Consider the following 20,608-nt stretch of genomic DNA (forward strand, 5'->3'; position numbering starts at 1 on the left):
TAAGGGATGATGAGGATAAGAGAGAGAGAGAGAGAGAGGAAGGTGAAGACGAAAATGAAAGGAAAAGAGAAAAAGACAGAGAGAAAAAAGGTTAAAGACGAAAGAGAAAAAGAAAGAGAAAAGGTTAACTATTACACCAAAGGTTCTCAGGTTGATAAATGATAACAATTTATCGTAAGGTTAGTCTAGTTTTCCTTTTCATCAGTTAATTCTCTGCATATTTACCTCCGCATCTTTTATCCTTCCTTTTCCTTTTCTCTTTCTTTATTTCTCTTTTTTCTTTCCTTTTCTTTTTGGTCAATTAATTATTCAACTCAGACCTTCATCAGTAATTAAAGAACCTTTCGTTTAGACCTGAATACCTTTCGAATTAAATATTAAATAGTTTTAATTTTCCTCTTTTTCTTTTGCTCGTATAATTTTCGAGAGAGAGAGGAAAAGGTCAAGTTGTGCCATCGAAATCAGGATGGAGTTACCTCGATATCCTCAAAGTTCATCAGATCAACAGCGATCAACAGCTTCCTCGTCGTCTAATTATAATCCATTTTCCACTTCGGGTGTTGGTGACCTGGGAGGTGATCAGGAAGAGTCCGGTCTCTATCCTACTCGACCAATCGATCTAAATTACACTGAAACCATTACTTTAGACGACAATGGATCAACGGGTGTACCTGATTATAAGCGTAATTCTGATACCGTTGATTTAGTTCAAGAGATATTAACCAATCGAGATTTATTAGTCTCGAAAGGTTTTTATTTTTTCTTTTACGCTGCTTTTGGATCTTTGTTTCCATTAACTGGAGTTTATTTCAAACAAATGGGAATGAATTCCGTTCAAGCGGGTATATTGACCGGAGTTCGACCTTTTATTGAAATTTTTTCAGCGCCTTTCTGGGGATCGATGGCCGATCGTTTCAATAAAGGTAAACTACTTCTCATGGCTTCCATTTTTTCCTGGATCATTTTCACTTGTGCCATGGCTTATATAAGACCTCCAGCAACTGCATGTGTCACATTCAACGAAACTCATCACATTTTATTTACTCCTTATTCTGAGGAATCAGATGATGATTTTGAGATGTCGATAACTCCACAGAAAAGGACTCGCCGAGAATCAGGGCAACAGATTCATCTAGTTGACTCTCTTCGTGAAACCATTCACAATTCATTGTTTGGTGTTAAGAAAAGAGTTAAAAGAGAGTCAAAGAGACGGACAAACGCCAATCGACATCGACCACCACCAGCTCATGTCATTGGTAAATCACCGATTCCGATTGATTATACATTGAATTTTAACAAAGATATTCACGCTTCCTATGTATCACCTCCATATAGCACCGTTGTTTATAAATGGGAAGATATTGAGTCCGTTTTCCTCCTTCTTATGCTTCTTGTGTTAATTGGTGAGTTTTTCAGCGCTCCAGCAATTACTCTCGCTGATTCGGTTACACTTGATTATCTTGGTGATCGTATTGATCTTTATGGACGTCAACGTTTATTTGGCTCCGTTGGTTGGGCCATATCGATGTTTTTCGTTGGAATGGCCTTAGATAATTCAACGGAATTCAATGATCATCCTTGTGGAGCCCATGAAAGTGAACGAAATTATAAAGTTTGTTTCTCAATTTTTGCTGTTCTAATGGTCGCTGCTGCTGGTACCGCTTATCAATTCCGTTTTCCTGATCAACCTTCAAGATCACTTGATGATAGTTCGCAAGGTGTTGATTCGGTTCCCATGAAACCTTATAACTCAGGTCCAAAGTCGATATTCAACACAGCCCCGCCAATAAATCCGCCTCCGGGAATGCAACAAGATCGTAAATTTGAATTTATTGACAAATGGAAATCCGCTGTTTTTGCTCAACGAACTCGAGAAATGCCCGAATGGGTCGAGGTGATTAAAACGTTCGCCAACCTCCGTTACGGTGCTTTCTTGTTTGTCACTTGGTTCATGGGTGCGGGAATTGGTATGGTTTTTGCATTTCTCTTTTGGCATCTTCAAGATCTCGGTGGGACACCAACGCTTTTCGGTATCGCCTCGGTGATTAATCACATATCTGAAATATTTGCATATTTTTACTCATTAGAGTACATTAAAAAGTATGGACACACCAAGGTGAGAAAAATCAATCAATCTAATCATGATCAAGTTTAACTTTAATTCATACGTAAAAGTAGTCATCTCATATCTAATTGATATGTTTAATTTTCCATACACTCTTTAGGTACTTTGTTTCGGCTTAGCATGTAATTTTGGTCGTTTTTTGTACATCGCTTGGCTGGACAATCCTTGGTTTATATTACCCTTTGAGTTGATACAAGGAGTAACTCACGCTGGTGTTTGGGCAGCTTGTTGCTCTTACATCACCCAAGCAACACCGCCACACCTCAAGTCGTCAACTCAGGGAGTTTTACAAGGACTTCATCATGGTTTCGGCCGAGGGGCTGGAGCCATACTTGGTGGTATTTTTATCAATAAATTTGGGACCCGACCAACATTTGCCGTTTATGGTTTACTTTGTGGCCTTGTTTTGGCTTTTTTTGTGTTCGTCAACTCACAGCGAACTCATTCCGGATTTCGTTGGCTTGAAGATGAAAATGAGCACCAAGTTTACATTGAAGGGGGTTCAGGTTTAGCTCCTCACGGTGTACCCTCAGCACCAATCGCTCGAACAGCATCGAAAACAAATCTGTCGACTCCTCATAATGTACAACCACAGTCGCAACATTTTCAACAAACAACTTCACAGGCTTGGCCTCAATCCAACAGAGATTGGGAAACCAGTGATCGAGAATTCGTTAATCAAAGTGATTGGCATTGATTAAATTGATCAAACCAAACTAGTAAACATTTCGGTTTAAATATTAGCCCAATACTAGCGTCCAGCATTACGATTGGAGGTTACACTTTACTTTTTGGTCTTTTTTCCGTTATGACAAAATGGTGATCGTCATACAATAGCAAAACAAAAGTAGCCAAAGAAAACAAACCAATGAAATTGATTCATTTTTTCAATACTCACTCAATATTATACTAACATTAATTTATAACTTATATAATCTAATTCATGGAAGAAATTCTTTGCATTCAAAAAAGATCAGAATCCAATTTATATCAATAATAAGGGTCCAAGAACATCACCAGCTGATGCAAAAAATCTTTCAACTTGGTCAACCTTAAAAATCGTTGGTCAAAATTGTATCATGTTGAAAACCGGATCACTTGTTGATCGATTGAATTTCTTATTCAATTCGTATTTTTGTCCAATGTCCGATTTATAAGCTTCCAAAGCTTAAAAACTTTTCCTTCTCATGTTTTTCCAATTCTGTGATCTCCAAATCTAAGCAGATTGGTGTTGTACTTTGTTGTAAATATTATAAACTGTTCATGTAAAAAAATCCAAGAGCATCGACATGGGACAAATATCACCTTCATCTACAAGCATAAAAGGAATCACATCCGATTCCTACGATCAAACCACCAAGTTGTATCAACAATATTCCAATTCCAAACAGAAGATGATGAAAATACTGATCGTCAATCCAAAATCTCACAAAGATGATAACACATCCAATGATGAATTCCTATATGAACCAAAAAAATAGAGGAAGAGAAATAATCAAATTGGAAAATCGTTCTAGTCACTCTTCAAGATGGAAAAGAAAAGAGAGAGAGAAAGAGCAAACAAGAACAAAAAAAAACATAAATATATAAATAAAGTTCCTCGGCTGAAAGATGATTAAATTAAAGCATTTAAGCGAAAGAAAAACAATTAACCTTCTTGGTGAATTTTACCTTACAGGTAAGAACATGATATTAAGTAAACACATTAAACTTGAAAAAGAAACAATAAAAAAAGGTTGTGAACAAAAGTGAAATAAAAACTGTTTTTAAAGAATTAAATTAATTGATTAAATTTGTAAATTGATAAATTAACTAGAAAATTTTGTTTCCTCTCAACAGCAAAAAAGAAATTAAATAAACTGTTAATTGTTGTCATTAAATGAAAAACTCGCACAAAAGCTTAACAATCACTGAAAGAGATTAACAAAGATGAGAGGAAAAGAAAACAACATTTTCGCATTCTAAATGTTTCTCTTTCTTTTTCTCTGTCGCTTTTTCTCTTCTTTCTTTTGCTCACTCGTTTTTCTTTCTTTGAAGTGATAAGGTGAAATTTTTTTTTTTTTTTTCCTCCATATACCACAGTGAATGAAATTATTATAAAATTGTTTTTCTCTCAATCATCAATCAAAAACACAGTTCAACTAATAATATACTGACCTACAACCACAGTGCAATTAACACGAAATTAACAACGACGACAAATAAATTGTAACAAGGGCCGTTTTTGGAAGTGTGACACTGATTTGGAACAACCCAAGACAAGAACCACCAGGAAGTGAGACAACGGAACGACTGACAATGGGAAAAGAAAAAAAGGTAAAATTAACAGAAGAAGATCTAAACAAATGTACTCAATCCCAAATGTAGTTAATAACAAATGAATTTAGTATCAAATGTATTCTAATAACTGTACACATTTAAAACATGTAGATCATACCAGCGTACCCATCGACAGTTGAGGGAGAAATTAAACGCTATGAAGAGGCGATAACACGAATGAGACAAGTTTTTGGGAATGAGAATGAAAAAAGATTGGACAAACCACAGATAATGAATAACCTCCATAACATGAACGACGTAACATTGAAAGAAGATATATCCATGTTGAAAACAGCAATGTTGGCACCCATGGATGACAAAGGGAAAGTGATATCCGATAAACAACTGGGCTTCTTAAGAACCAATATTAAGATGATGGAAAAATCTCTGAGTGGTGTAAAGGCTAGCGCCGAACCTGCGGTTGCCGTGCAACTTGACTCGGAAGATCCGTCCGAATCATCGGAAGATGAAGCTCTAGAAGCAATACAACCGAAGAAGAAAAAAATTAAAAGATCGATGAACATCGACTCGAAAAAGAATAATAACCAAGAAACACCAACCAACTGGTGGTATTGGAAAACAACACAGCGTTTCTTCAGATTGATTGTAAATGGACCGGAACAAGAGAGATCCGTCAAGAAACTAACCGACATAGTTTCAAAACTCAATCGAACCTACTCACTTAAGATAATAAGCTGGAGAAAATACTCATTAATAATAACATATTCTGAAACGGACAGAAATGAATTACAAGAAAAGATAAAATCAACAACATTGACAACTGAGATACCTGAGTGGCGACGACCGGCCATCAAGATACTTTTTATGAAACCGCCGACAGAAGAATCCTGGAACGAATACATGGAGAGAATAATGAGACTGAATGGTTTCAGAGACAACAAACAATACAAATTAAAAACATATTTCCCAATGACAAATGGAAAATATGGGACAGTATTAGAAATAAGCCCGGCCATCAGATCGGCAATCGAACAAAACATGAGAGGCCGAATATCGGTCGGTTATACATTCCTTACAGTCCGTGACAACTTTGATGTAATCAATTGCCGACTCTGCCAACGTTTCGGTCATATCAGAAACAAATGCAACAATCAAGCCAGATGCATCAAATGTGCTGAGAAACACACAGCCCAGAACTGCAACACTGGAGAGATAAAATGTGCATCATGCGAGAAACGCGATCACTCAGCTTATTCACAGAAATGCCCACTTTATCGAAGTGAATTACAAATGGCAATATCATTAATTGACTACCAGTATGAATACTTAATGATGTAAAAGCTAGCCCCAAACTGGGTTCGCCGAAGATAGACTTAAGGAAAGAAGATTAACTTCTCAAATAAGCTAATCCCGAACCAACTTAAACCCTTCCAAATCCGTGAGAATAGAAGAAGAAAGTCCTGTCAGCAAGAAAGAGAAAGCTGACTTCAACCCCAGAAAATTGAACGAATAAACATTGTAAAGAGAATTATCTTAATTCTCACTACTTAGAACAATAGAAACTGATTGTAATCCCCTTAACTGAAACTTTGAATAAATAAAAATAAATTGAAAAACAAACACTATGATAAGAAATAACTTAATCTTCTTAATTGAAATAAATCAGAATAGATCAGAAAACAAACACTAATCATCAACAGAAGAAACTTAACTGACAATAACGACTGATACAATTAACAACAAGAGAAGAGGCGAATAACTATTAAACCAATAACACCTTGAGAAACACAAGGGTAAGGAGAAAAAGCGAGAATTTAGAAAAAAGAGAAGAAAACATTTATACATTGACCTCCAAGATAGAAAGCTCAACTTACAAACAAGTGAAAGTCAGAAACAATAGTGAAAAATGGACCTTTCATCCAAAGAATTATTCGAAAAATTAAAACACCAAAAATTAATCAACGAAAGTTTCTTAAAACAGTGTCCAGATACAGATACAGTACAAGAACTTCTCACTGACTTCGTACAATTAGACCAAGACGACATCGAGGCAAAATGGCGATTGGATCAACAGCTACTCACAGGGGCGAACTTGTTCGCCGCTCATCTTACACAACAAGATCCAGAATCGGAAGCCGCAACAGTTCAACGCCGCGTCCTTGAGTTACTAAAGGTAAAAAGCTCACAAGAGACAACAGACTTTGAAGAAGACCTTATAGACGAGGAGATTGTAATCTACCACCCGACCAAGATCCGATGGCAGCCAAGTGACTTCTTCTCACAGAGAATTAAGAAAGTGCTGAAGGGATCAAGAAAACAAGCTAATGTCATACAAAGACCAATGACAACAGACATCATTGAAAAAATGTTCTCTGAAACTCCACCGGAGATACGAATGGCCATCATGGGATGGTACGTAATGAGCGGTACAACTGATTACGATACGAACCTTGAAGACGAAATAAAAAATGCATTATGCAGAATAATAAGTTACGTAGAAGTCAAGAAACAACAAGGAAGAGCCGTGATCAACGTGTTTATTAAAAAAAGGGATGATTATGAAAATTTGAAGAAAAATGAACCAACGATAAAACTTGAGACGCAAGAGATACAACTAATGGGGAAAGCGAGGTTTGGACTTTGTCACGAATGCTCAACATTGTACCAAGGCTGGCACCCGGCTCATGGCTAAAAAGCGAAAGCAGATTAGGCCGTAGCTCGAACAACACTCGGGAAATCCTCAGTAGACTGGAAAAGTACCAATGAACCAGGGGTGTAACACAACATTAACTCCTCCATTGATTCATGTATTTCACCATTATTTATCTCATAATAAAGACCGGCATCGGTCCTCAGATTAATGACGGTATGCCAACCAATTTTTACATCACCATCCTCAGGTATATGAAACCGTTCACTGACAGTCTTACCGTTCCTCTTAAAAAGAGGAAAAACGCTGGTAAAACCAGAACGGAAATATTTTTTCTCGCGATCACCGACACGAATAGAAAACTCTTCCTCCATCTCAATTAATAGATCCTCATCATCAAATAAAACAGGGTTCAGGTGGAAAGCGAGAATATCAGGTAGCTGCAGAATCTTTATATCATCGAGGGCACGAAAGCGACTCCCGCAAATAGACCCATTAACCTTTCGGGAACAGGTAAGAGTCAACTCAGAAACCCAAGAGGAAGAAGTATTGATAGAATCACTTAATTGGAAGCTTTGCCCCTTATCGCAACAACTGGAAATGATATTAAAAACGGGGAAACTATAAGTAAAAGGTTGAGGATCAGATCGGCAATGCCGACAGAGGAACACCCCACTAATAGTTATCATGAACAGATCATGGAAAGAGCGATGGTCCTGCACCAACTTCTTCACCAGATCCACGTACACAACATACTCACTACCACCGGGGGTCGAGTATTGAGAAGAAATAAACTCAGAGAAATGACGAAGGAGACGAGTCTGATGCTCATCAAGGTCAATATCGTTGGTGGGCTTCGTTTTTGGAGGTAGCTTAATGGATCGATTGGGCCAAAGTTTCTTCTCCAGACCTGGAGGCAGATTCTTTATGGCAAAATCCTCAATAAAAGAGGCTCTCCTGACATGCCGATAATACTCATATAGACAACAGGTCCAAAGATAACGAGTCTCACCGACTTTTGACAACACGTTACGATCCAGAGGCGGCTTAATGGTACCTCGATTAACTTCACCAGCTGCCATGAAGAAACACTGAAAGAGACTCTTCAGAAAAAGGCGGGAATGCAACAGAGGCACCAGTGCAGCATTAAGAAAACAATGACCCCTCCAGTTGGGTAAAGGAACAACTCGGTTAGGCTGAAAAGAAAAGAAAAAAGGAATGAAAAGATTGTCGAACGCTAGCTCCAAACTGAGGTCGCGGGTTACCAAGAAAAGTTTAGGGCAGTTACAGATTATAACACGAAGCAAGTTATAACAAGCCATATCATGAGCACGAGAAAAGGAAACGTCTACGCCATGACCATGAACCAATTGCCCTTCATGGGAAAACTCGATACGACAGAGAAAAAGAGAATCGTTTTCCCGTTGATGGCGACAATAGAAAGATTTAACATCTTTGATACCCAGATAAGGCAAAGAAAAAAACTCCCGCTCCAGGCTCTGCTTTGACCCACGAATGAAGGAACCATTGAGACAATCAGTGATCACCTGCTGACGCACCCGGAGGGGAATTGAGACTTGCTTGAAAGAAGCTGGTATATCAGTCATCTCGGACCTAAAAACGAGAAACAAAAGTAGAAATGGAAGTCAAATTAATACATATAAATGCAGCGAAAAAACATGAATCGACTCGCAAAGCGATACTACACGCAATCAATGGCCACAAGGAAATAACTTCAATCAGTGAACCGAAAACATCAAGTGCGTTAAGTTACATCAACAATCACAACGTGTTCTGCAAAAAGCAACAAGCATTGATACTCTCACCGGACTGGACAGTGAAACCAATTTTCAACAAAACAGACTCAATATGTGCAGTGATAGTGAAAGAAATCGACACAATAATTACAGCTATATACGTTAACCCATGTAGAAGCGCGAGTATCGAGGAGAAGAACTACCAAGCAATGGGAACTATTAGGGAATTGTGCGAAAACTTCAAGGGACGAAACATGGTCTTTCTAGGTGATTGGAACACCACATCGGAAGTATGGCAAAGAGATAAAGACAAGTTTCACGCAAGTGAACGACGAAGGGTCATAATGGAGAAGTGGTTAAAAGACTATAACCTCCGACCGATATGTGACAACTTTGCAACCACCTTCAAGAGATCATTAAACGTATTGGACATGATCTTCGTGACCAATAAGATTGAGACGATTGAGAATAAACTGATAGACGATGGTCACTCGGATCACTACAAGATAATGAGTCGAGTAAAAATGGAGAAGATTAGACCAAAAAGAAAACAGATGAGGGTGAAACGAATGGGCTCCTGGCAACTTAAAATATTAGAAATGAGAGACGACGAGATAGAAAACAATGGACTCGAGAGACAATCACCATTGATCAAGAATTGTAAAACAATCATAAACTTCCCTGACATTCACGGGAAATGGACCTTCTCGTACAAAAAAAAGAACAGATTCCAAAGATTAGTGCAGCTCAGGAGAAAACTAGTACGAAAAACCCATAGAACAACAAGCGAGAATGATTTACTAGAAAACACGAGAAACGAAGTGAAGCGAAAAATGAAGAGTTTTTCGATCAGCCGCAAAATAAAATCGATAAAAGAAACGAAGAAACTCTGGAAAACAATTAATAAACACCTAATCAACAAACCAACACGAATCGATTGGAACATAAAAAGACTGGCAGAGAGTAGATCGGAATGGATAAAAGACTTCAGCACCAACAAACCAAAGTACCAAGACAAATGGGAAGGAATTAGAGGACAACTGAAGGAGGATGAGAAAGAAATGATAAGAAAAATGAAATTCAGAACATCCAGCTTATCAGCAGATACATTTACGGCGACGACATGGACACGTTTCTTTGAAATCAATCGCGAAAAGATCATCGAGGTGATCGAGTGGATCTTCAGAATATCGCACGTCCCGAATATGGTTACCACATTAGGGTGCGGGTTCGTAATGAAATCAGATGGAAACTCGGTGAGAATGGTACGATCACCAAACTACTTCTACAAGATAATCGATCGAATACTAACAGATAGACTAATGGCGGTAACGGATGAACTATTGATGAAGCAGACACAATTTGGGTTCTGTAGAGAAAAAAGACGCGAAGATTATTTCTATGAAATAACGAGACATGAAGATTTCGAGAAATCAGTAATAATAAAATTGGACGTACGGAAAGCCTTTGATTGTGTGGACCTAGCCCCAATCTGGGTTCGGCTACGTCATGTAGTAGGAATATCGACACTGATACGATCGGCATATTCGAACAGATGGCTGACCTACTATGCCGACGGGAGAAAATACTACATGAAGGACGAGTCGAATGCAGCACAAGGCACATCAACGTCACCGATACTTTTCATATTTGCGCTGGACTACGCGATAAGAAGAATAAGAACGGCTGGAGTATTCATAATAGCGTTTGCAGACGATATGATCATGTTAACAGACCCGAGAGAAGTGAACGAAAAAATGGAGATAGTTAAGAGAGAACTAAAGAAAATCAATCTAGAAATCAATGAAAACAAAACCCAAATGTACCAACCAAAGGAGAGGCAATGGCTGGAGATAATAGGCTTTGAGATGCCAAGAAATCGAACAACAACAGTTGAGATAAAAAGCAGAATGGTAAGAACTTTTGAGGAGGAGATCTATCCAAAACTATCCAAAAACTGGCCTGATGTGAAGATGTTACCAAAGAACGTAAAGAAACTATTGGTGCAGACAATGTTCATGAGCAAGATATACAAACATGTACTATGGGCGACGAGAGATGACAACAGGCTGATAGAAATCATCCAAATAATCGGATCACTACTGAATCGCTTCCTGAACAGAAGTTTCCAAACCAATCGATGGCTACACATAATAGAAGGTTATGGAAATGCAGCCCAACGAGCGATTGAATTCGAATATGAATGGCAATGGAAGAAAAAAGGAGTAAATGAAGACGGAATAAAATGGATAGCGAAAGAAGAGACGAACATGGAGGAAATAATATGGAGACGGAAGGATCTTCAGGGGAGAAAGGTTAAGTATATGACATTCTACCAGAATGGGAAGGGCGGGCTGCTAATAAAAGTAGAAACAGAGAGAAACACTAATTATGTGAGATTAAATATTCCCAGAATAGAAAACAGATACCAAATAACACTAATCGGATTAGGATGGCTAATAGACGAATATGGATCAGGAAGAACGACGATAGAATTGGATGAAACATCAACACGATACCTGAAAGGCAGCTCGAAATTCGCCAAAGGAATACGACAATTATTGAAACGCCAAGGAGAATGGACCTTCACCAATTACACTACGCCTTGGAACTGGCAAGAAGACAACACACGGGAGATTACACACCAAGGACAAACGAACAATCGATTAGAACAGGAACTGATAGTAAAGAGAAAAGCGAAGGAGAAAATGAAACAATTGTACATCAAAGGCAAATCCAAATTCAACATATTCAACTTTGAACTGGGAGACAAACTCACCGACACCAAAATTTGGCTAATGACGAAGATAACGGGTTACAAGTTTAGACCGAAATGTTGTGGGAAAGCCTACCAGACAGTCGACCACTATGTATTCGAATGCGAATGGATGAAAAAGGAAATACCGGACATAGAGGAAATTTTCAAAAAAAGGATAAGCGAATGGCACAGGGGAGAAGTAACCAAAGCAAAGAAATTTTATAAATTGTTGCAAGAAAAAGCTAAATTGTACCGTGGTCGATGAACATATGACCACTAGAGAGCAGCACTACGAGGCTGTTCAGTCATATGACGACCGTAAAGGTCTGAAAGAAATTAAAAATTTTATTAATCTGGTCTTTCTTTTCTTCCTCATTTCCATTGAGTCTCTTTGATGATCCGTTTCTTTTTCTAAATCTCATTGGTTTTTTCGTTTCTCTTTCTCTCTCTTTTTTTGGCTTATTTTGTTTCTATTCTAATCTTTGCTTCTCTGTGTAATTGTTTTCGTTTTCGTGTTGATTTGCTTGAAATTTTGTTCTAATTCTAACACTTGACAACGTAACACACTTTTATTTTCCTTGAATCGTGTTTTTCTTTTTCTTTTTTATTTAGTGTCTATTTCTCTTTCTTTTCTATTCTGCTTCTTGTTCTCTTTTAGGTTTTTTACATTTTCACATTACCTTAACAACAAGAAGTAATCACATCTCGAGATGGGACAACCTTCGGGTCCAACTGCATCTGCTTTAAGAGCCCTTTCTATGGAGTTTAAATCTCTACAAGAAGAACCAGTTGAAGGTTTTAGAGTTAAATTAGCTGATGATGATAATTTATTCATATGGGAAGTGGCAATATTTGGTCCACCACATACTCTCTATGAGGGAGGATATTTCAAGGCCAATATGAAGTTTCCAATTGATTATCCTTACAATCCACCATCACTTAAGTTCCTTACTAAAGTTTGGCATCCAAATGTTTACGAAAATGGTGACCTTTGTATATCTATTTTACATCCTCCCGTTGATGATCCACATTCGGGTGAACTTCCATGTGAAAGATGGAATCCAACTCAAAATGTTCGAACTATTTTGTTAAGTGTAATCTCTCTGCTGAATGAGCCAAACACCTCGTCGCCCGCTAATGTCGATGCTTCCGTCATGTATAGACGATGGAAAGATTCAAAAGGCAAAGATAAAGAATATGAAAATATAATTAGAAAACAAGTGACGACTACTCATAATGAAGCAGAAAAAGATAATGTCGTGGTGCCAACAACAATCGAGGAATATTGTATTAAACATAAGTCTAAACCACCCGAGATGGAGGCCGATTTAGCTGATTTCTATGATGATGATTATGGAGACATGGACGATGACGATGATGATCTCGAAGAAACCGATCAAGGTTAGTTTGTTTTTCCTCTTCATTGCAATTTTCTTCTTCCATCCAATCAACTAAAGCTTATTGATTAATACAATAATTTACGCACTTGGTAAGATCAAAAAGAGGAAAAATGAGCCTCACATGGAAACAGCTCATGCTCAGCATAGTTAATTTTAATTTTTTGTTTATACTAGAATCAGCTGATGTTTTCTTTTTCTAATTCTTTATTTCTTCATTCTCTCCCTCTCTCAACAGAAGACTTCAATGACAATGAAGATTCGGGGAATGGGATGTAAAAGATTCACACTATTAATTTTACGATCATCAATTTTGTTTCTCTCTTAATGCAACGAATCCACGATGAATTACCTATTACCATGATCTCCATCTCTCCATCCTGAACCCATAGCAGCAATTAATCAACAATTAACAATCAATTTACAAACTACAATTTAAATTTCACTCTTATTTTGACAAAAGTAAACCAAAAGTTCAATCGCAATCTTTCAGTTTCAATTGAAATTTTACAAACAAAAAAATCGAAATTGAAAAACTATTATAACCTCAATTTTCAACCAATTCTTCAATTCAAATCGAACAAAAGTTTTCATTGAAAATAATCAATTATTTTAGAAGATTAACTTTATCGATTATAATTTCTTTCATTAGGATGAAAACGCTCATTTTTTTGTCAAAATAAGAGTAAAAATATTGTATCTCTCTTTTCCATCAAATAACAATTAACATATACCTCATCTTAATCATCACCACAACACTCAAATACAATTACACAACGACAACCTCTATGTCCATTCAATAACCTTCTCCATCTCTTCCTCCTTGTCATCTTAATCTTCCTTCTCTCTCTCTCTCTCTCTCTCTCTCTCTCTCTCTCTCTCTCTCTCTCTCTCATCATAGTTCCCCTTCAGGTGTGTACTCCAACTCACCCTTCATCTAAGTGAATGATTTATTTGAGTGAAGTCATCATCACACCATCATCGTCATCAACATGAAGCGTAAAACAAGTATCAATTAGGGAACACTCCTGGATTAAAACGATATCAGATTTATTTTTTTTCCTGTAAAACAACTAATTAATTGTATCATCAATGTCCTCCTTTTCTTCCTCCTTCCTCTAATCATCTTGACTTACAAAACTCTTGCTTCCTTGTATTCGGACAGTTATTGATGCTCGTGACCAACAAATCAAAGGAAACGCAAAAACGTATCACCACAACACATAAAATCTTAAACTGATGGAATCGAAGTCAAGATTGAATGTCAAGCCTTTAGGATGAACAATAATCCAACAAAAATCTGAAGTAAAAAGTGTGTCCGAATCGATATTTTTAATCAAACAAATATGAAAAGTATAAATTTATCCAATCAAGAGATGTAAATATTTTGTTAATAAATAGATGATTACTTGAACCCCGATGATTTAAAATTTTCCCTTCAATTTTCAAATTTTAATCGAGTTTTTCTGATCGTTGTTGTTTCAGTCCAGAATATTTAGTAACCAACAAGACAATTTGTTCAGCCAATTGATCGGCATTATCCTGAGTAGTTGATTCGGTATAAATTCTGACACAATCTTCAGTTCCAGAAGCTCGGACAATCGTTCGACTCCCTGGACCGAAAGTCTCAATCAATTTACTAATATCTTGTTGCAATGATTCGGGCTCATAGATGATCGTTGCGATATCGTTTGTCTTGATGAAGTTACGATCGGGAACTTTTAGTTTCATCAATCTCGAGGGATAAGTAGTGTAAACAGCGTCCCAGTTTTTAGGATCCCAATCTTTAGCTCTGAGAATCGCTTCGACCAAAAGAAAATCAGAAATTGCATCACCTGTAGCCTGGAAATGTAAATGAATGAGAAAGAGTTAAATGAATTAATTGATGTTAATAAATTCACAATCATTACTTCAGAATTTGTAATCATTAGTATTGCAGTTAAATTGCTTTCTAATGTTACTTACTTGGTTCATAAGGTTGAAGATTTTAATCAAAAGATTCGCTGAACCTGTTGAATCAGTTGAAGCTTTTTCCTTAACTATTTCGTAAGCTCTGTCGCTATAACGAATTGACCCATGTCCATTAGATTCGAACCAAATAGAAATGTCACATTCTGATGTTCTTCTCATAAGGTGTTTGACTCCAGTTGGTGTACAAACAACTCGAACACCGACTGTATCTCTCAAGAATTCGGCTGTTCTTCCATTCGAATAGGCTGTTTGGATAACTTGAATGGTCAGTTTATTGGAAAGTTCACAAGCGGTGACCAATTCTTTAATGTAAATGCAGAACAGAGCTGCAATTTTATCGCCATTTAATATTCGCAATTTCGAGTCGGAGTTTCGATAATAGAAAATGATTCTATCGGCATCGCCATCGAAAGATGCCCAATGTTCATCGGGTTTGACGGCACAACCATAAGGTTGTCGGAATGTTGTCTCAACATAAGAAGAGCCACACTCGAAATTGACCATTCCCTTTTCGCAGGTATTGTGAAGTTTCACCTGTAAAAAAGGCTCTAACAAAGGCACCAACTTTTTCATGGAACAAGCGCCAACACCATTGGCACAATCGAGATTCAAAATCGGCACATAATTAGAGGGAACTTCCTTAAAGGCAGAACACTGTCAACATAAAGAAGATACAAAAGATTAATGGATCAACTTAAATCAATTTAATCTCCCGATCTAAGGATTAGCAATTAAACTCACCAACTCTTTGAATGCACTTGACACTTTATTGTAATAACCTTGTTCAGTTGGGTCACCTTCATTTAGGTTATAAGTATAAACCATATAATGTAATTGCGGAGTAGTTACCAGGCCAAAGTGACGAACCTCAGCACCGACGATTTTAGCACCATCGGTGGCTGCTTTCGCTAATCCAGCTGATGTTCCTCGTGTATCAATACCAATAAACACTAAACTTGGTCCATTCGCTTGATGCTCTTTAATCAAATCATCAACAGATTGTTTCAACTCCTCATCCGGTAGATTAGCTAATTTGGTACAAATTGGTTCCCATTCCTCGTCCAACATTGATCCATGAGAGTCAATACATTTGATTCCGTTATCATCAGATGGATTATGAGAAGCAGTGATCATCAAACCAACAGCTTTACCTTTGTTAATTTGAGACCTTAATCCAGCAACAATTCCCAATCTAAAGGCAGTGGAATCAAGTTTATGCCCACTGATCACAAGAACGGAAACAAAAGATTAAGAAAACAACATTAACAATTAAAAAGCTAAATTAGTAGCAGATGAAGTGATTTATACTTACAGACATCGTATTCCAGAGGTACCATAGGCGAAAACCTCAGGATATTTTTTGGGATATTTAGAAGCGACCGAAGTAAATTGTTCCGTTGATGAATCCATTTAATCACTAATTTAAATTGTTTCAGATTTACTTTCAATTTTATAGCTTTTCTTTTCTCTCTTACAAATCTACTGGTGGTTCCATCTCGCGACACCAAAGAACTTACTCTAATCAATAGAAGCAATAAAAATCAATGACAATTAACCGACAATTAAATAAAGACAATCAAAGTTATCACCAAATCACAACAATTCTTGTGATTGTGATCAAGTGTAACTTTTGTTTCTCTTTTCTGAATGTAGGGGGCAGAGTTTTAGAAGAAACATTTTCTCATTTTTTTAATTGTTTCCATTTCTAAGTTAATTGAATTTTTTTAAGTGAAAAATAATCCAATGAGTGAGCAATCTGGTTGATCTTTTGAAAACTGTGTCAATTTTAATTGGAAATCAAATGGTTAATAGCAACGATGTTTTATCCAAAACAATCAATGTTAACAAAAGAGAGACTGTCAAGTGACAATTGAAAGAATTACATTCAAATTGTTAACAATTAAATGATTGTATTGATTAGTAGAAAAGGTGTAATGTTTTGGAGCAATTTACATTAATCCTTTTTCCTCTTTTTGTTTAATTGTTTCCATCTAATTGTATGAGTCGTGATGATTTTCCTGATGAACGGCAATTGGTCTTGTCAAATTGTCTTTATGTGTTTTGTTTATCTTTCTTGGTTTAATTGCTTTTATCAGTATCTTTTGTTAATCAACTGACTAACAATCATCGTTAATTTTGATGTTTTTCTATCTGGAAATCGGTTTGTACTTTTGTTTCCTGTTTGTACCAATCAGTGTCAAAGTTTTAACCAACAAGATGATTTCGTTACATAATTTGAGTATCTATTTGATAGATTTTCAGGTTATTTGTTTTTGATTAATTTCTCAATAACCAAACAATAATTTGGAATAGAATATACAAAAATTTGATCAATGAAATTTAAAAGAAAATGGAAGAGAAATGATTAGACTTTTATTCCTCTCGATAGTTTGAACATCAGTAGTTCTCCTGAAAGTTGTGTCTTGACCATTCGTTTCTCTTTTAGTTTCTTCTTTTTCTCAGCTTTACGTCGGCGAGCAGCTTCTTTGGCTGCTCTGAATTCATCTTCGATTGACTTTATTCGTTTCTGATTTTGTTCGAATTCTTCTCTGACTTTGTCACCATCTTGCATTGATACTCGGGCTCTGGCTTGGGCACTTCTAAGTTCAATTTCCTTATTGTTGGCTTTACTTTGTAAAGTTTGAATTTTTTCACCATATTCCTTGTCCATGGTCTCTGTTTTCTTTTTTAAACTTTCAATATTTTCGGTCTTCTCCCTTATTTTTGTTTTATTTTCTTCAGTTTGAGATCTCATGGAAATTAGAGCTGCACTTTTCTTGGCGACTTTCTCTTGAATAGTAGAAAGTTTTTGTTCGAGCTCTGGTATCTCTTTTATTTTCTCCTTCATGGATTCAATTCTGTTTCCCATGGCAACATATTGTCTCTGTTTTTCTGTATTTGAACAAATCATGGCAGCCAATTTCTCCTGGGTGACTTCGTCAGCTTCTTTGGCTTTCAACTTTGCTTCAGCTATTTGTTGTTTTTTTTCTTTCATCTTTTCATCTTGAACCGCCAATTCTTTGTTCACTGCTTCAATTTCACGATCTTTTATATCACTTTTTACTCTTGTCTCGTCGAACTTTCCATTTAACTCTACAAGTGATTTTCGCACTGAAATTATTTCATCACCGTGTGGATCAAATGGACCCATTTCCTTTAGAAACTTGAAAACTTTCAAACAATCGTTTAAAATATCAGAAGCACTTCTCTTGTTGCTCGCATCAACTTTTTTCACCTTATTGGAATATCCATAGCCATCAATACTCTGGTTGGCTAAAGCAGCGAAAACCGTTGCACTTTCTCGATCTTCATCCATTCCAGCTTTTTCATTCCCAGACAAGGTCGCACTGACAGTACTCATCAAAGGTTTGATGTCTTTACAAACTTCTAGGTGAGCTTTACATCCAGATATGATTTTATTGATGGACTCCAATAGTTCACTTTCTAATTCTTTTTTTCTTTTCAACACTTGACCATCCGAGTTGATTTTATCACCAAAAGCTGCCAGTTCCGCTATATAGTTGAGTTTTACATTTTTCAATTCATTTTCAGCCGTTAATTGTTGAGAGGTAACAAAATCTTCTCTCAGAACCAAAATGCGTTCATTTTCAATTTGAATAATCTGCTGCAAAAATCTATCAACATTTGAAGCACCATAATCAAAATTTTCCATCTTTTCAATAGACTCTGAGTGAGCAACATCAGCGCCAGTATCAATCACTTCACTTTCATTCATTTTTGATCCGAAATTATTTTCATTCGGATCCATTGTCACAGTAAACACTTAATAATTGAGAAAATAAAACCAACTAAACAATTAAAAAAAGTAAAAATAAAGATGATTTATCAATTTAATCAATTGATTTAAAAAAATTGAAAGACAATAACGAACAACTAGATTGATGGAAAATCGAATTTTCAAAAATTCTAAAAAGAGAACATTTTGCTCGCCGACTTCAGCGCCATCTCTTGTTCTTTTTTCTATTTAAAGACCAAAGTTTTTTCTCTAATTAATTAACAAATGTTTCCATTGTTAATTATCATGATTGTGATTGATTTACGAAAAGCTAAACGAAGATCTCAAAGATATTTAACATTTCAATTTAAATGGATTTAGTCACGTGCATGTCGAGAAATTTGTCATTGTAATTGATTGAATTTTATTGATCTTTCATGAAGATAATCAAGAAAATATTGAATATGTGACATTCCCTGCAATTAGTTGGACTAAGTAAATGATCTGATTGATTAATTGGTGATAACGAATTCGCTGATAATTTAATCATTTGATTGTCAGAATATTTTGGAAACAATTGTAGGTGTTAATTGTGAAAAGGAAATTATTGATTAGGTTAATGTTATTTGCGTGATTGTGATTAAGTTAAGACAAGGAAAATACTGTCAATTAAATTGAATATAATCAGATATTAATAGTTACACTTATTGCAGATTAAACTGACCACTGGTCATTAAAACTTATGCGCCATTTAAGGTTGATCATAATTTCTTGATTCAATCTAATTGCTTGGACCATTTAGTAAGTTTTAATTTGTATGTAAATCTGATTGTTAATTTTCACTTTTCCTTTTAATTTCGTTCGTTTAAATTTGATTGTTCAATCGATTAGATTGTTTGTTTTTGTGGTTTGAAATAAACAGAAACCTTGATTGTTTTAATCATGAGAAATGAAACAATATGTTTAGTCGTCTTAATGGTTAATCAACTATTTCTAATTGTGATGGTTGAATCAAGAGGAATATTCCCCCAATCTAATTGTGTTTTCAATTCTAATGGTAAATTATGTGAATCAATCACAGATGAGCTCAGGTAATTAACTAATTTGATTATATTTTATCTCATCTATATGATTCATTTTGGTTTTTTTTCTTAATTTTTTTTCAGTAAAGTAGAAAATGAGATAATCAATGAAGAAAATAATATTTATCATGATGATGACCAAGATGATTCGTTAATCAATGAATTTGATGATAAAATTGATTATCAATCAGTTCCAACGATTGAATCAACTCGAAATTGAGAAAGATGAAAAATCTAAATCAAGTGAAACCAAATTGGATCCATTGATACCATTGTTGACCCAAATTGCTGCTAAACGAAAACAAATCAACAAAAATCGTAAAGATGATCAAAAACAAACCCCCAATTTAAATTTCCAAACCCAAGGATGGCGTTAATTACACAATCAACAATTACAATGGTCAATTAAGACATAACCCACTGTAACAATTGATTATCATCAGATGATCAAACAAAAATTGACTAACAATTAGTATTAATATAATGATACTGACCAAATAAACAAAATTGTCTCCCTCAAACCTTTCAATTTGATTTAAACAATTGTGAACCTTTAAAATGGGAAGAAAAATATAATTAAACTTCCAACAATTAATTTCCATTGATCATCAACCCAATCAAAATTTTGCTAAATTAAAGAAAAATTCTGTATTGTTTGTACTTGGAATATGCTCCAATCAAATGTTTAATTTAATTAGTTAATTGTGGTCAATTCATGTGGGAATCGCTATTTAGTTTCTTATTAAATTATAATCGGAATGAAAAAACATAAAAAGAAAAGAAGACAGAGAACAAAAAACGCGCTTTTTCTTAGTCCCTCTTAAAACCGACAGATGGAGCCACAAATCTGAA

At 35.8% G+C, this 20,608-nt stretch overlaps 4 protein-coding genes and 1 long non-coding RNA gene across 5 annotated transcripts; 3 read left to right on the top strand and 2 right to left on the bottom strand.

Annotated features, from left to right (window-relative positions):
• Positions 1-200: 200 nt before the first annotated feature.
• Positions 201-3,904, top strand: LOC128388809 (major facilitator superfamily domain-containing protein 6-like). Its single transcript, XM_053348267.1, has 2 exons — positions 201-2,116; positions 2,226-3,904. The coding sequence occupies exons 1-2, from the start codon at positions 467-469 to the stop codon at positions 2,820-2,822; spliced, it is 2,247 nt and encodes a 748-aa protein (XP_053204242.1). The 5' UTR covers positions 201-466; the 3' UTR covers positions 2,823-3,904.
• An 8,040-nt stretch (positions 3,905-11,944) lies between these two features.
• On the top strand, positions 11,945-14,387 carry LOC128388793 (ubiquitin-conjugating enzyme E2 R2-like). The gene is made up of 3 exons (XM_053348249.1): positions 11,945-12,128; positions 12,229-12,971; positions 13,206-14,387. The coding sequence occupies exons 2-3, from the start codon at positions 12,281-12,283 to the stop codon at positions 13,244-13,246; spliced, it is 732 nt and encodes a 243-aa protein (XP_053204224.1). The 5' UTR covers positions 11,945-12,128; positions 12,229-12,280; the 3' UTR covers positions 13,247-14,387.
• On the bottom strand, positions 14,274-16,529 carry LOC128388789 (phosphoacetylglucosamine mutase-like). Its single transcript, XM_053348245.1, has 4 exons — positions 16,251-16,529; positions 15,680-16,160; positions 14,933-15,592; positions 14,274-14,809 (listed from the first exon to the last, which is right to left on the bottom strand). The coding sequence occupies exons 1-4, from the start codon at positions 16,346-16,348 to the stop codon at positions 14,420-14,422; spliced, it is 1,629 nt and encodes a 542-aa protein (XP_053204220.1). The 5' UTR covers positions 16,349-16,529; the 3' UTR covers positions 14,274-14,419.
• A 173-nt stretch (positions 16,530-16,702) lies between these two features.
• On the bottom strand, positions 16,703-18,878 carry LOC128388790 (ELKS/Rab6-interacting/CAST family member 1-like). Its single transcript, XM_053348246.1, has one exon. The coding sequence runs from the start codon at positions 18,705-18,707 to the stop codon at positions 17,304-17,306; it is 1,404 nt and encodes a 467-aa protein (XP_053204221.1). The 5' UTR covers positions 18,708-18,878; the 3' UTR covers positions 16,703-17,303.
• Positions 18,879-19,073: 195 nt separating this feature from the next.
• LOC128388796 (uncharacterized) lies at positions 19,074-20,423 on the top strand. The gene is made up of 2 exons (XR_008325334.1): positions 19,074-19,765; positions 19,841-20,423. It is a non-coding gene; the product is annotated as an uncharacterized LOC128388796 (long non-coding RNA).
• The last annotated feature ends 185 nt before the right edge of the window (positions 20,424-20,608 follow it).

The sequence above is a fragment of the Panonychus citri genome, unplaced genomic scaffold, assembly GCF_014898815.1.
Source record: "Panonychus citri isolate SS breed McGregor unplaced genomic scaffold, ASM1489881v1 Contig00102, whole genome shotgun sequence".
Lineage (NCBI taxonomy): Eukaryota > Metazoa > Arthropoda > Arachnida > Trombidiformes > Tetranychidae > Panonychus > Panonychus citri.

Coding starts and splice junctions, on each gene's coding strand:
- LOC128388793 (XM_053348249.1), top strand. CDS start 12,281: ATGGGACAACCTTCGGGTCCAACTGCATCTGCTTTAAGAGCCCTTTCT. Junction 12,972..13,205: donor TCTCGAAGAAACCGATCAAG/GTTAGTTTGTTT, acceptor CTCTCTCAACAG/AAGACTTCAATGACAATGAA.
- LOC128388790 (XM_053348246.1), bottom strand. CDS start 18,707: ATGGATCCGAATGAAAATAATTTCGGATCAAAAATGAATGAAAGTGAA.
- LOC128388789 (XM_053348245.1), bottom strand. CDS start 16,348: ATGGATTCATCAACGGAACAATTTACTTCGGTCGCTTCTAAATATCCC. Junction 16,161..16,250: donor ACCTCTGGAATACGATGTCT/GTAAGTATAAAT, acceptor TCTTGTGATCAG/TGGGCATAAACTTGATTCCA. Junction 14,810..14,932: donor TCTTCAACCTTATGAACCAA/GTAAGTAACATT, acceptor TTACATTTCCAG/GCTACAGGTGATGCAATTTC.
- LOC128388809 (XM_053348267.1), top strand. CDS start 467: ATGGAGTTACCTCGATATCCTCAAAGTTCATCAGATCAACAGCGATCA. Junction 2,117..2,225: donor AAAAGTATGGACACACCAAG/GTGAGAAAAATC, acceptor TACACTCTTTAG/GTACTTTGTTTCGGCTTAGC.